Here is an 18,508-nt window from a genome sequence, read left to right as displayed (position 1 = left end):
GGAACCAGGCATGTAGAGTCCATCCGTTCACCTTTTCTGCGTCGCACAAAGACACGGTGGTTGGAACCAAAGCTCTCAAATTTGGACTCATCAGACCAAAGCACAGATTTCCACTGGTCTAATGTCCATTCCTTGTGTTCTTTAGCCCCAACAAGTCTCTTCTGCTTGTTGCATGTCCTTGACAGTGGTTTCCTAGCAGCTATTTTACCATGAAGGCCTGCTGCACAAAGTCTCCTCTTAACAGTTGTTGTAGAGATGTGTCTGCTAGAACTCTGTGTGGCATTGACCTGGTCTCTAATCTGAGCTGCTGTTAACCTGCAATTTCTGAGGCTAGTGACTCGGATAAACTTATCCTCAGAAGCAGAGGTGACTCTTGGTCTTCCTTTCCTGGGGCGGTCCTCATGTGAGCCAGTTTCTTTGTAGCGCTTGATGGTTTTTGCCACTGCACTTGGGGACACTTTCAAAGTTTTCCCAATTTTTCGGACTGACTGACCTTCATTTCTTAAAGTAATGATGGCCACTCGTTTTTCTTTACTTAGCTGCTTTTTTCTTGCCATAATACAAATTCTACCAGTCTGTTCAGTAGGATTATCAGCTGTGTATCCACAACACAACTGATGGTCCCAACACCATTTATAAGGCATAAAATCCCACTTATTAAACCTGACAGGGCACACCTGTAAAGTGAAAACTATTCCCAGTGACTACCTCTTGAAGCTCATCAAGAGAATGCCAAGAGTGTGCAAAGCAGTCATCAAAGCAAAAGGTGGCTATTTTGAAGAAAATAGAATATAAGACATAATTTCAGTTGTTTCACACTTTTTTGTTAAGTCTATAATTCCACATGTGTTAATTCATAGTTTTAATGCCTTCAGTGTGAATGTACAATTTTCATAGTCATGAAAATACAGAAAAATCTTTAAATGAGAAGGTGTGTCCAAACTTTTGATCTGTACTGTATGTCTGATTAAAGTCCTTGGAGTGATGCATATAAAATTTGTTTCCATAATGTTCTTCCTGTTTCAGGTGGAAACTAAAGAACTTGGAAACTTGGGACTTATCTTTCATAATGTTTATTTGCACATGTTGATTAATTTGATATTTGATATTTGCGCATATGTTGATTAATATAATATGATACTTGCTAAGTTCTGTGTGGTGCGTAACAAGAAGGGGGGAGGGGGTTTGGTTGGGTGTTGTCTTGTGTTGTATGTTGAAAAATTCAATAAAAATTAATTTGATTTAAAAAAAGATGTAATTTATAAAGTGTTGAAAGACGGCGGGCACGTTTGTCAACCCAAAAGGCATCACCAGATTTTCATAGTGTCTCTCAGTTTTCCACTTATCCTCCTCTTTAATGCAGATGAGATTATACGCCCCCTGAGGCCCATCTTGGAGAACCATTTTGTCCCTACAATTTGACTAACGAGGTCTGGAATGAGAGTGAGTGGATATAGATCATAGACACTGAGTGGATATGGATCACGGACAGTGATTATATTGAGTTCCCAGAAATCCAGGCAAGGGCGCAACCCCCATCTCTTTTCTTTACAAAAAAAGAACTCCGTGGCAATGGGGGATGAGGATGGTCTGATATGACCCTTAGCCAGGCTTTCCGTGATATTGTCCTTTATGGCCTGTTTCTCTGGACCAGTGATATTATAGAGTTTGCTCTTGGGCAGCTTAGCATTAGGAACAAGATTAATGGCACAATCATAAGCATGATGGGGAGGGAGTTCTTGGGACCCCTGCTTTGAGAACACATCTTCAAAATCCAACAGGTAACTAGGCACAGGCTGGTTATCCACCGGGTACCAAGCAATGTCCTTAACAATACACACTCCATTTAATTACATATTGAGTTTGCCAATCTACTCCAGGAGCAAGCCAAGGAAGTCCCAGGACCAGAGGTGAGGGCACATAACAGTCTAAAATCTCAGTGTGCATGGCGCCCACCTGAAGCCACAAGTCTCGGACGACTTGAGTAAATTGCCCCTGTCTCAAGAGGGTGGGGTCGATGACAATTATGGGTATGAGTCTGGACAGAGTATGTGGGATTGTGGCCTTGGACCTGGATGAACCTAGCGTTGATCAAATTAATCCTGCCCCACTGTCCAGAAATGCAGACACGTCCACTTTAATCCCACCACGTGGATTACAGCTGGTAGAAAAAACTGGTAGATCCGTTGACAATTCTTTTGCTTTCCCAATGACTCACAATCCAGAAACGTCAGTAGCTGGATGAAAGATGCAACAGTCTGACTGGATCCCAGAAACTCACTCAGCTTTTATGCACTCACACTGATCACAAGCAAACCGGTCACAGGTGAGAATGTTACCTTTAGTAGCCATTCAAACCCATTTGTGTCAACTTATGTGCATGTTATCAGGCCAAAATCACCAGGGTATGTGAACTTTTGATCATGGTCATTTGGATGTTTTGGTTTGTCATTATGGTTTAAAAAGAGAAAATACAGTAGTTTGACAATAAATGGCTTCACCCAACCACTAACCATGAGTGGAGAAAAAGTTTTGGTGTTATTCATATTAGCTGAAAAAAGGCCAAGAAAGCCTAACTCTACCGAGGTATGTAAATTTTTGAGCACAGCTTTACATCTTAAGGCCCCCATAAGTTATTTGAAAGTGGCCTGAATATACTGATTTAGGTGGAACTGGAAGACCATCTCATGTGTTTGCGCGTTTATTGTCTCTCTATTGACAGATAGTTTTGGGAAAATATGGCTGTAATGAAAACCTTTTTATTTTCATGAGCAATAAGCCACTGCCAGAGGTGTCTGGCAGGATCTTTCTCTGCTCTATCCATTGAAAACGCAGTAACACCCAGCATTCATGTGTATGAGCGAGTTTGAGAATATAGCTGTTCAATGCCAAGTGTCTCATGTATATGGTCAGCTTTACTTCAGATGGCTAATGATGAATGTATCATTCTGTACCTAGCTAGAACAGCTAGCTGTAAGCTACAACCTTAACTAATGACATTGAAGATAGAAGCAAAATGGCCACATGAAAACATTGAGATCAAGGAACAGGGACCATTTTAACGTGGCCATTTTCCTTATATCTTCAAAGTTCTTGTGACCAGTCTAGAATTCCATGGAAGTTCCCTTACTTGGCTACATGGCTGAAGCTAGAGATCCTAAAGATTGTAGTCTGTAGAGACCAGTGTGTGCTACCTGGAGTTATGCCTTCTGATCACACAACTAATTCTGGTAAGGATCAGCCTTTAGACTGTTCTTCTACTCTGATTGTTTTTCATAAATATCACACCTAGGTTGTGCCCTTTTTCTCTTCCCCACTTTTTTCCATTTTATGTTATTTTTCCTTATGCTAGCATATGAAATATTATTCAGACTAATAGTACAGGAATATTGTTGAGAACCTGTAAGTTTTATTATTTAGAAGCATTTGTTGCGTAGTGTGAAGGCACACAGACAGTTGCAATATAGGATTGTGAGGAAAAACAACATGATGCTTTACACAGAAGCAGTGGTCACAGAAGAAAGAAGATGAAGTCGTAAACTTTTATAGAAAACGTAGTAAAAGACAAAAATTATCCGCACCGCTGCAACACCTGTAGTTAACACACCTGACGATGTCAGAGAAACGTTGATTTAAACCGTCCCCGGGATCTTGGGTGCCAATCCAATGTAGTCAAACAACACTGGCAAAGTCTATATCCAAAGAAATAAGAGTGGCAGTCACCGTCCCAGTAAAAGTCCCTCTTTATTAAAGTTGCATAAAATAACAGAGGCAGGAGAGTTCTGTGTGGAGCTTTCTGGATGACGGCCGTTTTGCACTGTATGCGCTTCTACGGGTCCTGGAGAGGAGGAAAAATGGTGAAGCTCATATACCGGCATCGGTACAGAGCCTCCCCATTCCTGACATCACCTCTGTTGAAAATGAACAGAGACCCTCCTGCTTATTGATTAGACGAACAACACTCAGGTACAGTTACAAAAATCTTAACGAAAAAAAATAAAATGTGACTTAGCTTATTACTCTCAAAAATACAGACATGTCAATTTTATCATTGAAACCTGTCGCACCCTGCGCTCGTGTGCGCAGGATCCACCTCACTTCTCTTCTGAGCAATAACCTATGGAGATCCCCTCCCTGGGCAGGTACCTGTAATTTTAATTTTTTCCAATCCTGCAAAACATAAAGCTTCAGGGTTACCCCCATGGCATTCCCTCATGTGGTTTATTAACCTCTGGGCACCTTTTTCAGATTGTATTGAGTTAAAGTGCTCCCGAAACCAAGCAAAAAGAGGTCAAATAGTTTTACCAATATAAAAAACTTACAAGGGCAAAATAGAATCACACCAATACCCCTATTGTGTAAAAAACAAAATGAGGTAAGGAGTTCTTTAAACAAAATCCAATATTTTATTATATATGCCAGAAGGAATCATTTACAAAATTATGGAGTACCACAAACCAAGCAGGACTGAAGGGGAATAAATAAAACAGATATAATAAATAGATAACAGTCTACATAATTAAATATTATTAATGTTGTAAAAAATATTTTATAGGCAGTTATTGCATATAGATGAAAAGCCACAAATGATTAAATAGAATTGTATAAATATAACGTGCAATAGTGCTGTATATAATAAACCAATTATGTCCAGCGTATCATCATGAGAAAACTATGCAGGAAACGGACACATGTATTGTATTCAGAAACAAGGGCAATTCACCTGAACTCTAATTAGAGTAAACACAGTGTAGTCTGCAAATGCAGAAGTATATAACTTTACTATAAGGTGCAATCCATGCCATGTGCAATATTAAGCAAAGAGAGTGGGCATATGTAACATGTGTCGGGCTACAACTTACATTAACGATGGAAACCTGGACCCCGGCCTGCCGCCCCTACGCGTGTTTCGCCGTTCTTCAGGAGGCGTGGCCTAACATTGTGCTCATATCCGTATATGTACAAATGACTGACCAATAGGAGGGATCCATTCATCAGTAACGTCAGCCAATTATCGGCGCATGCCTTAAAACACCTTCTTCAACCAATAGATTGACATCCAGAAACTCCAGGCATGAACCACCAAACTTGGAAGTGAACTTCATGTTCATGATGTTTGACTGATTCAGGTGCGTCACAAACTCCTGGAACACGTCCTGACATCCATCCCATGCCATGAAGATGTAATCCACATACCTAATGTAAAGTCTGATGTGTTTCAGAAAAGGGTTATCCAAGGCATATACGTATTTCTCTTCAAAAACAGCTAGAAAAAGGTTGGTGAAAGTAAATGCTATGGAGGTGCCCATGACAAAGACATGAACAGTCTATAATTTTAAGGGTAGGTTAATTTTAACATTGAGAGATAGAAATAAAATCCAGAAAATTACATTGTATAAATTATATACATTTATTTGCATTTTGTAGTGAGAAATAAGCATTTGATCCCTCTGGCAAACAAGACAATACTTGGTGGCAAAACCCTTGTTGGCATGCACAGCAGTCAGACGTTTTTTGTAGTTGATGATGAGGTTTGCGCACAGGAATTTTGGTCCACTCCTCTTTGCAGATCATCTCTAAATCATTAAGATTTTGAGGTTGTCACTTGGCAACTCGGATCTTCAACTCCCCCCATATATTTTCTATGGCATTAAGGTCTGGAGACTGGCTAGGCCACTCCATGACCTTAATGTGCTTCTTTTTGAACAACTCCTTTGTTGCCTTGGCTGCATGTTTTGGGTCATTGTCTTGCTGGAGGACCCAGCCATGACCCATTTTTAATGTCTTTGCAGAGTTAAAGAGGTTGTCACTCAGGATTTTACAGTACATGGATCCATCCATTCTCCCATTGATGCAGTGAAGTAGTCTTGTACCCTTAGCAGAGAAACACCGCCAAAACATAATGTTTCCACCTCTATGCTTGACAGTGGGGACGGTGCTCTTTGGGTTTATAGGCAGCATTTCTCTTCCTCCAAACACAGCGAGTTGAGTAAATGCCAAAGACCTCAATTTTTGTCTCATCTGACCACAGCACCTTCTCCAAATCACTCACAGAATCATCCAGGTGTTAATTTGTAAACTTCAGATGGGCCTGCACATGTGCCTTCTTGAGCAGGGGGACCTTGCGGGCGCTGCAGGATTTTAAACCTTTACGGCGTAATGTGTTACCAACGTTTTTTTTGGTGACTGTGGTCCCAGCTGCCTTGAGATCATTAACAAGTTCCCCCCGTGTAGTTTTAGGCTGACCTCTCACCTTCCTTATGATCAAGGATACCCCACAAGGTGAGATTTTGCATGGTGCCCCAGATCGATGTTGATTGACAGTCATTTTGTATTTATTCCATTTTCTTACTCTTGCACCAACAGTTGTCTCCTTCTCACCCAGCATCTTACTTATGGTTTTGTAGCCCATTCCAGCTTTGTGCAGGTCTATTATCTTGATCCTGATCCTTATAAAGCTCTTTGGTCTTGCTTTTGGTTTTGGTTGTAGAGGTTAGAGTCTGACTGATTAATTGAGTCTGTGGACAGGAGTCTTTTATAAAGGTGGCTATGTAAGACAGCTGTCTTTAATGCAGGTAACAAGTTGATTAGGAGCATCTAAGTGGTCTGTAGGAGCCAGAACTCTTAATGGTTGGTAGGGGATCAAATACATTTCTCACTGCAAAATGCAAATAAATTTATATAATTTTATACAATGTGATTTTCTGGATTTTATTTTTGATATTCTATCTCTCAATGTTAGAATTAACCTACCCTTAAAATTATAGACTGTTCATGTCTTTGTCAGTGGGCAAACTTACAAAATCAGCAAGGGATCAAATACTTATTTCCCCACTATATCCACGAGACAGGTTCTATCTTATTGATTGGTGGGGTCTGATAGCTGAAACATGGACCGATCAGCACATTTTTATCTCTGACAAGGTATTTTTTTCCCTTGAGAAAGGTATTGCCTGACTACCGCAACATTCATTCTTTATGGTGCTACCTGCCAAAGAAAGCTGAGTGCATGGAGTGAATGGAGAGGTCATTGAGCATGTGCACTGCTGCTCCAATCTACAGGAAATAAAGGGTCTTATTCTGCCGATCAGTGCAAATCCCAAATCCCAGCGGTCAGACTTGCAATGATCAATGGATTAATTAATGTGGATAGGTGATAGCATATTCTAATTGGGCAACCTCTTTAAAGAGAGATTTTGAGGGTTACTTTATGCATGATATCCCAAATCACGAAGTGTTGAATATGTGGTGATTTCAGGATGTGAGATGTGAGACAATACTGTTTATAATACATTTTCACATGGCTTGTTTTACTTCCAGGTTGAGCATCTAATGATGCAAGTAGCCCTAATTGATAGGACATTTATAGGACTACAGAATACAGAATAGATGTTGTAATTTTTTAACATTGTGCCATGCCGGTGGATCAAACGGTTTATAAGCGCTGCCCTACTCACCACGTGCACCGCTCTGTTCCTCCTAGTATCTAACCATCATGCTGGGCTGCCTCTTACAGACAGAGCACTACTACTATTCCCTCCTGTTACTGAGAGTCTTCACTCACCTATAGGGAACAGCGGCCAGACTCTGCAGGAATTTATAATCGCTGTGTCCTACAGAGTTCTGCTTTCTTGGCCTATCCCCTGCCTGCAGTGGATATATTACGTAGCGTCTCCCTCCACACCTTGCCGTTTGCTCTAGCGCTCTGTCAAGGTGTTATATTGTTCTGAGTTTCCTGTTACCGATCCGGCTTGTTCTTTCATTTTGTTTGATCTCTTCACTCCAGACTCCAGCTACGCCTTCTGAACCTTTGCTGCCTGTCCCGACCTTGAACTTCCTGAGCTCATCTCTGTCTATGCCCTTGGTGTCTCATATTCCTGCCTTGACCTGTTGGTCAGCTGCTGCAGGTCTGAGCACTACCCTGGAATGGCACCTGGTGGCTATCCTATCAGCCCAGCCTAACCTCACCATCAGAGCCTCTAGTGAACACCAGGTAGCTACTTTGTTATGCACCTCCAGGGTAAGCCCGGCAAGTGGCGCAGTGGGTAGACCCACCGTTGTCACACATTATGGGAAATATGTCATTTGAAATGCTTACCTGTGTATTGCATACAGCTGCTTTACTCATGCCATATGTCAAACTACACGTTTTAAGCTAAATGGAAGCAAATAAGACTGTAACAGGCTTGTGCAGAATAGCTGATTAATCATCTACCAGTACAGAAAAAGGTTAGGAGTGTAAATAGCACATGTAAAATATTCATTGGCTACAAAATTTGCTTTCCTCCCACCCTCACTGTTTACTCAAGTCCCCAAACCTGGTCATCTGGCACAAGTGAGATCCAAAGTCCTCCAGAAATTGTGTTAATATCATTCAACTTGTTATGTGGATTTCCAGTCATTTAAAAGTTCTGCTCAGGACAACAGCTGCAGCTCTCCACACCTGCTGCAGGTCACAAGCAATGAAGGCATCAGGAAAACCCTTACCAAAGGTATATGTAACCAGAAGGATTCCGCCAGATGGTATAAAGATTCTACGGCAATCAGGATGGTGAGCAAAAATATAACATATTCATGACAGTGCTGAAAACATATTTATTTGTGTTCTATTACACAGGCTTGAAATAGGAATTTTGCCAAATATAAGTTGGTGATCCTGAGTTTCATATCAATCCTATGAGCAGACTCACTCGCAAGTCGCAACACTTTCTTCTTGTGTTAATAGGTTATTTATGAAGATGCACTGGTAAAATATAGATAGTTCTTGTATCATTTTCTGGCCAATCTCCTAATGCCAATATTAACAACCGCCACCCCAGTTATATTTGCTTTTTATAGCTTTTATACAGAAAGGCAAGGCAAACCATGATTGAAAAATGTACTTGCAGGCCTAAATAAAAGCATAAATGGTCCTTCAAACACAATTTTATAAGTATAAATATGTAATTCAAGTAAAAAACTGTGTACCTTAATAATAGTATTGGACTACTGTATTATAAGATGACTTTATAACCCCTGAAAATATCAAAAGTCGGGAGTCGTCTTATACGCAAGGTGACGTCTTTAATGAAGCAAGCTTCAGGTGTCCGGGACACCCGGGGTATGGAAAAAAGAGAGAGTAGCCTGCGCCTCTTCACTACAGTCCTCAGGAGTAGAGATGGGTGAACCCGAACAGTAAGTAAAGTTCTGCACAGTTTGGGCTTGGCTGCCCGAACACCGGGTGTTTGTTGCCCTGTCGTGTGAATGACAGTGCAGCAAACACCACTTCTGATCGTTGGGGAAACCATCTCCTTCGGTCAGAGCTGCGGTTCCCACCCTGTCAAAAGACTAGCGATCAGTGACTAGCAGTGACGTCACTGAGGCTGCGTTCCCAGCCGGGCTGAACTGCGGTGACCTCTGTGAAATCCCCGCTAGCACTGTGAGAAAAACTCTCATGGTGCTAGCAGGGATCTCACCGAGGTCATGGCAGTTCAGCCCGGCTGGGAATGGAGCCTCACTGATCGGCGGTAACCTCGATGACATCACCACCGGTCTCTGAAGCTGTGCTCGCAGCAGCTCATTCACCAGTGGTTTTCACCCTGGACGGTCGCATCTTGGCACCGTCCAGGTTCAAAACTGTTTATCCCCCAGACATGGATTACGGCGTGGGACAAAACGACAGACAGGTTGTTTTTTTATTTTACTTTTATTACAGGAGAATGAGTACTTTGCTGGAATTAGGTGTTTAAAGGGAATCTGTTACCTAATTTTGGCCCTATAAGCTTCGTCCACCCCCATCAGGGGCTTATCTACAGCATTCTGTACAGACCTGCCACACCCATCGGACCAGACCGCACCAGACTACCCCCCCAGGTGAGTATAATCTAACCTCTTTTTCTCATCTTTCAGGTTACATCGGGGGCTTATCTACAGCATTACAGAATGCTGTAAATAAGCTCCTGATGGCGGTGGCCGAAGCTTGTAGGGCCAAAAGTAAGTGACAGATTCCCGTTAAATAAAAATGGAAAATTGTGTTTTGTTTTATTTCTAATAAAGGACTTTATTCTGGCTGTGTCTTTATTTACTACAACTTTAGGATTAGTAATGGATAGGTGTTTTATAGATGCTTCTCCATTACTAAGCCGTGGGCTTGATGTTACCTGACAATGCAAAGGTGACATCAACCCCACATATATGAACCCCACTTGCCACCACTACAGGGCAAGTGGAAAGAGCTGGGCAAAGCGCCAGAATTGGCGCATCTAATAAATGTGCCTTTTCTGGGCAGCTGCGGGCTGCTATTTTTAGGCTAGGGGTGTCAATATTCGTAGCCCCTTACCAACCTGACAATACCAGCCCCCAGCTCTCAGCTTTAGCAAGGCTAGCTGTCAAATGGGGGGAGCCCAATCCTGCTTTTTTTAAAATTATTTAGTTAAATAATTAAAAAAACAGCATGGGGACCCCTCTATTCTTGATAACTAGCATTGCTGAAGCTGACAGCTGAAGGTTGTAGCCCCCACCTGTGAGGTTTGTCTGGCTGGTTATCAAAATAGGGGGGAACCCACACGGGTTTTTTTTTTAACTATCGCATTTACAGCGCAAGAGCAGCAGATGAATACTCCCATCCCCTGCTCCTGCTCTCACTCTAATTAGCGGCTGTAGGTGTCGGATGATGGGAGCGGTTGTCCCATCAGCTGACACTAGTGACTGGAGGTAAAGTTTACACCTCCGATCACAGCTGCGGGCTCACACTGTCTTTTGACAGCATGGGAACCACAGCTCTCTGACCGGCTGGGATGATGTTCCCGCCGATCAGAAGCGGTGTTTGCCGCGCTGTCATGCACATTACAGCACAGCAAACACTGGAAGAGGGGTAGTCTTATACGGCGAGTATATCACAAACTCTATATTTTAAGTGGAAAAGTTGGGGGTCGTCTTATACGCCCTGTTGTCTCATACGCCAGAAAATACGGTAATTATCTTGTACTAACTCAGAGCTGCATTCATAATTCTGGAAGTTGTGGGCTGAGCTCCTATAATGCTGTGAAGCTTGCTGAACTATGATTAGAGCTTGGCGTTATTATACAAGATGTAATTTAGGATCAGCGAGAGTTAAGTAATACTTGTGACAGTCCCAGTTTTCTGGCTTTAGAAAGGCATACAGTTTTGCACAAGCTATACTTGTTTTCAAAAATTGTGACTATTCTTTATTTCGATAACACCCACCTCAGTTTTTCTTAACAGGAAGCGCTATACACACTCTGGCAAATGTACTACTCGAAATCTATTAAGAACATAATTAGCATTGGTTTAACTAGATTCCTATAGTCCCTGATGCAAAATTTAGACCTGGACCCCCACCAAATGTTGTATGGACCCCTGTAATAAAGGTTTTTTGAAATTTGTTTGGTTATTATTCTCGCTTTAACAGATGAAAATAAACAACTGAAATGGGAAAATTTTCATTTTTCATTTAGTTGCATAAAAATTCTGCACACTAATAGTTGCCCAAAAATTATTCACACATGGATATTCTCCTCAAATAAGCAAAACCTTACTTTCACCTTCTTAATTCAGGTTCAGGTGTATTTACCTTGTGGATTGACCAACAGCATTGTAGTTGTTCAATAATAAAATTAATCCTCAAAATTACAAATTGCCTAATAAGTATGCAGACAATAATTTGTTCTTCTGCACTTTGAGATGGGTAGCAGCCATGTATAAAGTCCAATGTTAGGCATATTTTGTTAATGTGTTGCTACATGAGGAAACAGGCTTATCTTCAGGACTGTATTATTAAAGTGAAAACACAGTTAATTATTGATTCTGAGTTTACTATCTGTCTGACTTACTTAGATTGTACTCTGGGAATGGTGTGTTCATAATCTGTACATTTAGGGCCCAATACATAATTTGCTTTTTTTTCACGTCAATTTTTTTTAGTGTTTTGATATTAGTTGCTGCTGTTAGTGCCAAATTTCTCAGAATGGCGCACAGGTTCAAGATTGTTTTGCGTAAAAATAAAAACCGTTCTTTATTTTTGTCTTTTACTTTTTTTGTGCTTTTTTTGAGCAAAAAGTCAGATAAACCAAAAAGGTGTCACATGCAACTCAAATATTTGTCCAAAAATTTCTGGCTTAGAAAAAAAATCAATCCAGCCATGGGCAACTGGAGTACATTTGTGCAAGAATTTTTAACATTTTTAAAAAGACACAAATAATGAATCAGTTCCCCCAAAAAAATCTGGATTACAAAAATCAAGTCCTCAATGCAAACAGAGAACAAAAAAGATAAACAAGTAGAAAACAGACTTCAAAATATCAACGTCTTCAAAGAAGAATTTAGCGAAAAGCAAAAAAAAGCCTTGAAACAGAAAAAATAGGCAAAACATTGGAGCAAATACCATAATGATGGGATAGGATTCTATTCTGTGAGGTTTTCACAAACCTTTAACATAATTGGCACTAAATATAAGGTGCCATAATAAAGCACGTAATTAAATTGAGATTTCTAATGCAAATTTTGTCATTTTTTTAATCAGTTCTCATAAAAGTCTCCCATGAAATAGTATAAATTAATTTGGAAATTTTGATAGCGTTAAAATTTTTACTTAGTCTGCGTAGTGAAAAATGTCTTTGTTGCAGGTTCCATTTTAGCCTACATAATTCCTAGAACTCCATGGTTGTTCTGAACCTAAGTTAAATCACTATTGGGTTCTAAGGAGAGCTAGGTATGTTAGGAAGAATTGATTTTTTATTAATGTATTATTTCTCATTTTGGCAGCTGTGATATTGAGCAGTGGGACTCTGATGATCCTGTCCCCCGCTCTGAACTTCTCAAGAAGGTTATCGGAATTCAGGGATTGTACTGTCTTTTGACCGAAAAGATTGACAAGGAGTTGCTAGATGCTGCAGGTACGATTTCCAATGTAAGCATTTTTCTTCGGGACGCAGAGAGGAGTTGGTGTCTATCACCATTTTTGTCATCGGGTTTCCACTTTCAAAACACTTGGCCCCAAACGCTTATATACATATAAAATGACAAACACAGTAGTTACTCACCTTTCCCGAATCCAACACCAGCTCTCCGTCACTGGTGATATCACAACTACAGCATACATCACCACTGCAACCAATCACTGAGCTCATCATCTCTGCTGATGTAGATGGCACAAGCTGCTAAACTCTGTGATTGACTGCAGTGGTGATACGCACTGTAGTAATGCGAGAGAGTTGGCGCTGAACGTGAAGGTCGAGTACCTGCTTTGTTTGTCATTTTATATGTACAAGCATTTGGAGCCATGTTTTTTGACAGTGAAAAAAACCTTTAAACATGCGCAACATTTTATCAAAAAATAAAGGTCTACATAGGTAAAGATGGACAAGATGAAATTGTAGGGAGTGAAATTCGGTAGTGGTGTGGTAAAGGGAGCCTGTCACTCTCAAAATACATATTACACTACTAATACACTCACCGGCCACTTTATTAGGTACACCTGTCCAACTTCTTGTTAACACTTAATTTCTAATCAGCCAATCACATGGCGGCAACTCAGTGCATTTAGGCATGTAGACATGGTCAAGACAATCTCCTGCAGTTCAAACCGAGCATCAGTATGGGGAAGAAAGGTGATTTGAGTGCCTTTGAACGTGGCATGGTTGTTGGTGCCAGAAGGGCTGGTCTGAGTATTTCAGAAACTGCTGATCTACTGGGATTTTCACGCACAACCATCTCTAGGGTTTACAGAGAATGGTCCGAAAAAGAAAAAAAATCCAGTGAGCGGCAGTTCTGTGGGCGGAAATGCCTTGTTGATGCCAGAGGTCAGAGGAGAATGGGCAGACTGGTTCGAGCTGATAGAAAGGCAATAGTGACTCAAATCGCCACCCGTTACAACCAAGGTAGGCCTAAGAGCATCTCTGAATGCACAGTGCGTCGAACTTTGAGGCAGATGGGCTACAGCAGCAGAAGACCACACCGGGTACCACTCCTTTCAGCTAAGAACAGGAAACTGAGGCTACAATTTGTACAAGCTCATCGAAATTGGACAGTAGAAGATTGGAAAAACGTTGCTTGGTCTGATGAGTATCGATTTCTGCTGCGACATTCGGATGGTAGGGTCAGAATTTGGCGTAAACAACATGAAAGCATGGATCCATCCTGCCTTGTATGGAGCATCTTTGGGATGTGCAGCCGACAAATCTGCGGCAACTGTGTGATGCCATCATGTCAATATGGACCAAAATCTCTGAGGAATGCTTCCAGCACCTTGTTGAATCTATGCCACGAAGAACTGAGGCAGTTCTGAAGGCAAAAGGAGGTCCAATCCGTTACTAGCATGGTGTACCTAATAAAGTGGCCGGTGAGTGTATATTAGACTTAGCCCCTATGAAAATTATACCTGCAGTATACATTTTTGGGTTCTTTCACACAAGCATATAACTCGGAGGAATGCAATCTGATGTGTCATCTGATAGCACTTGGACCAATGTTATACTATGGGGCAGTGCAGATGTGCGATTTTTTCAGACAAGTCTATGGGTGCATCATTAGAGTGCCATCCAATGTACGTGCACAGAGACAATGGAGAAGATGGAGAAATTCATTTCTCCAACTTCTCGGCGCTTGTGCTGCGATTCTCTCATGCAAAAGAATCGGATCACACTAACATGACATTAAGCTCGGAAGAGAGAATGATTGCGTGCATTCTGAGCACTGTCCTTGATCCTGATTGGCACGTCTCGTTTTCCTACAGCAAGCACTGCCTGGACTAAATCTGCTGTACACCGATACTGAAGGAGCCCACTGGTGCCCATACAGTGCCAATGCAGGTTTTTCCCTACTTTCAAACTAAATTCTAAAATTTGCACCTCTGCTTTCATTTAATTAACATCCTTTTCCTTTCCATGGCTGAATTTTATAGACCTCTGTGTTTTCAACCACTTAATTATAGGAAATTTGACATATATTGACATATATTGACCGTGACACCACAAAAACACTAGTGCATGCCCTTATCATCTCCCGCCTCGACTACTGCAACCTCCTACTCTCTGGACTCCCCTCTAGCACTCTGGCACCACTCCAATCCATCTTACACTCTGCTGCTCGACTAATCTACCTGTCTCCCCGCTATTCCCCAGCCTCTCCCCTATGCCAAGCCCTTCACTGGCTTCCTATTGCCCAGAGACTCCAGTTCAAAACCCTCACAATGACCTACAAAGCCATCCACAACCTAATCTCCTCCATACATCTGTGACATGATCTCCCGGTACCTACCAACACGCAACCTCCGATCCTCTCAAGACCTCCTTCTCTACTCCCCTCTCATCTCTTCTTCCCACAACCGCATCCAAGACTTCTCCCGTGCTTCCCCCATACTCTGGAACTCTCTACCCCAGCACATCAGACTCTCGCCTACCATAGAAACTTTCAAAAAGAACCTGAAGACTCACCTCTTCCAACAAGCCTACAGCCTGCAGTGATCCTGAACCTACTGAACCGCCGCACAACCAGCTCTGCCCTCTCCTAGTGTATCATCACCCATCCCCTGCAGATTGTGAGCCCTCACGGGCAGGGTCCTCCCTCCTTATGTACCCGTGTGCCTTGTTTTTTTTGGTCATGTCTAATGTATTTGTCTATATTTGCCCCGTATTTCACATGTAAAGCGCCATGGAATAAATGGCGCTATAAAAATGAATAATAATAATAATAATAATATATTCTGTGTTGACATATTGCTCTGAGGAACAAAGTATTAGTAAATGTGCCCTGCTGTACTATTGTTGTTTTCACAAGTGACCCAAAATCAGTACACATATGGTGGCTCCGATGTCATCATCGTCATTTTAGACTATATGGATAATTTATGATCATTTTTGGATGCTTATCAAGGGCTATAGAAACCTTTCCATTAAAGATTGGCAACAGTGGATTACAATATGACTATGTTTCTTATTAAAAAATAAATCTGACATTTTTTTCAAGACATCTGCTATTTACTTCCACAGGTCCAAGCTTGAAAGTTGTCAGCACCATGTCTGTGGGGTATGACCATTTGTCATTAGAGGAAATTAAAAAGCGGTAAGATTGTAATACCTAAAAGTATTTAAACTAATTATATCTTGGCACAATGGTCATCATTTACTAGTAGAAGGAGTGGACACTGTTTTCAGAGATGGTTTTGAAGCATTAAGTCCAACATGTTCAGAACTATGGAAACTATATCATTGTTATGATCCTAGTGGTAGAGGATCTCAGGAGTACCAGCTAACTCCGCAAACACAAAAACCAGCTCACAGGGAGGTGGTAACTTGGCTGACCGCATACCTGATCCTAGCACAACAACCAGAAGCAGCCGGGGAACGTACCTACGTTGATTCTAGATGTCTCGCGCCAGCCGGAGAACTAACTAACCCTTTCAGAGAAAATAAGACCTCACTTGCCTCAAGAGAAAAGACCCCAAAGTTATAATACAAGCCCCCAACAAATAATAACGGTGAGGTAAGAAGAAAAGACAAACGTAAGAATGAACTAGATTTAGCAAAGAGAGGCCCACTAATTAGTAGCAGAAAATAGGAAGCGGACTTATGCGGTCAGCAAAAACCCTACAAAAATATCCACGCTGAATATCCAAGAACCCCCGCACCGACTAACGGTGTGGGGGGAGAATATCAGCCCCCTTGAGCTTCCAGCAAAAACAGAAATCACATTTTGAACAAGCTGGAACAAAATAAGAGCTAATGCAAACGAACAAAAATAAGAAAGCAGAACTTAGCTTATCTTGCAAAACTCAGAAGACCAGGAGTCAGGAGAAAACAGACATAGACTGATTACATCGATTCCAGGCACTAGACTGAGTATCCAGGAAGTCTAAATAGGAACACCCAAGGCTTAACGAACCAGGTGGGTACCAACCTGGAGGAAAACAATCCAAGTGCCATACCGCTAGTGACCACAAGAGGGAGCCAAGAAATATAGTTCACAACAATCATGGAATGATAAGGAAGCATCTGCCTCAATTGAAAAAATTGGTAAGTTTGTCCTTAAAATGTTATTCCCAAAATCGCGCAATTTTTTTTCACAAAGCACACCATCAGCATGACTACTTGTTCTTGTTTCTTTTTTCATCTCATTCTGCCCCTCTGCATTCGTCGTCACAGAGCTCATTGGGCTGCTGTCTTGCTATTTGCTAAAACTACATTTCCCATCAGCACCCTGCTTCTCCTCAGTGCTGCAGCCCCCACCCTCTGCTCTCCTGTGCACATGTAATTGACCTTACCTCTCCAACTGTATCTGCAATGCTCTAACAAGGAACATCATAGGAATAAAGATTTCCAAGAATAATGAATAAAGCAGTGAAAACCTAAAATATTTAATGATAAATACAATGATTTCATCAGCAGAAAAGTAATACAAGATAAATATATACAGTAAATATGACTGAGAAAGCGAGTATGCAGTCAGGCAGAGGACGGCATCTGTGCATTCTCCACCATTGCCATGGAGGACAGTTCATTGGCAAAGGAAGATAAACAGAAGGGCAACATTGAGGGAGGTGCGGGTAATATGTCCAAATCTGGTCAAATTTAAAAAAATATTTATTTTGGTAGGCCAGAATAAAGTTACATGAAAATGAACATCAAATATCATTATGATTTTAGAATAACACTTTGAGGATCATTTTTGACTCTTTGAAGATAACACCATCTAATACAGCATATTTCATATTCATGCAGAATAGCAGTCCAGTATTTATTTTTAAGTTACACAATCTGAAGTTTCAATGCTTTGTCAGATTTGTTGTATGAGAATCCCATGGCTTCCATAGTGGTCATTTTGACTGCAAGATCAGAGTGAAGTGTAATGGTATTAAACCTAATACAGCAGTATGAATATAGCTTTAAAAGGATTTTCCACTTTTAGGATATAGGCCTTTAATACCAAGCATTGTATTAAAATTGTAAAATAAAATGGTCCTCTCCCTCTGTGGGACCAGTGCCAGCTCTCTGCCACTGCTCTTGGTTTTACATATTATCTACTGCCAATCATTGTGCTCACTAAATGTAGACAGCACAAGCCACTGATCTCAGTGATTAGCTGCAGCAGCAATTTGCACTGCAGTCATAATATCACCGTTATGGCCAATACTTTTGAGGCTGACACAAATTTTGTTTTTCTATCTGTTAGTCAAGTGTTTCTATGCTTAGTAAAGTACAATTATAAGAATTCCGCACATTTTTATACTTGTATTGATAAATACATCAAATTTATGCAAAGGCTCAAAATCTACAGTGTGGACTCTTACTTTTCAAGACTTCTACAATTGAAATTGGCCTTGGCATGTTGAATATCAGATTCTGGGCCAAATCCTGACTGATGTCTAATCAGTGCTTGGAGTTTATCACAACCTCTGTGTCTTTGCTCCTTCCCTGTCCCTAACACTATGGGGCGCCCTAGCTAGCCCTATTCCCCGGGATACTTCTGAAGGTGAATATGCCGGAGCTGCCACCCTTACCTTATCTCCTGAATC

The 18,508-nt window shown here is 41.2% G+C and overlaps 1 protein-coding gene across 1 annotated transcript in view; it reads left to right on the top strand.

The window, feature by feature from the left end:
* The first annotated feature begins 8,316 nt into the window (after window positions 1–8,316).
* Window positions 8,317–18,508, top strand: part of LOC143765167 (glyoxylate reductase/hydroxypyruvate reductase-like) — a 94,305-nt gene continuing 84,113 nt past the window's right edge. The window contains exons 1-3 of the mRNA XM_077251562.1: window positions 8,317–8,551; window positions 12,763–12,893; window positions 15,987–16,059. Coding sequence (XP_077107677.1) covers window positions 8,385–8,551; window positions 12,763–12,893; window positions 15,987–16,059 — 371 coding nt within the window. The 5' untranslated portion in view covers window positions 8,317–8,384. The remainder of the gene's footprint in view (window positions 8,552–12,762; window positions 12,894–15,986; window positions 16,060–18,508) is intronic.

The sequence above is a fragment of the Ranitomeya variabilis genome, chromosome 1 (genome assembly GCF_051348905.1).
Source record: "Ranitomeya variabilis isolate aRanVar5 chromosome 1, aRanVar5.hap1, whole genome shotgun sequence".
NCBI lineage: Eukaryota > Metazoa > Chordata > Amphibia > Anura > Dendrobatidae > Ranitomeya > Ranitomeya variabilis.
Note: the sequence above shows the minus strand (reverse complement) of the source record. Positions and strands in the feature narration are given on the sequence as shown.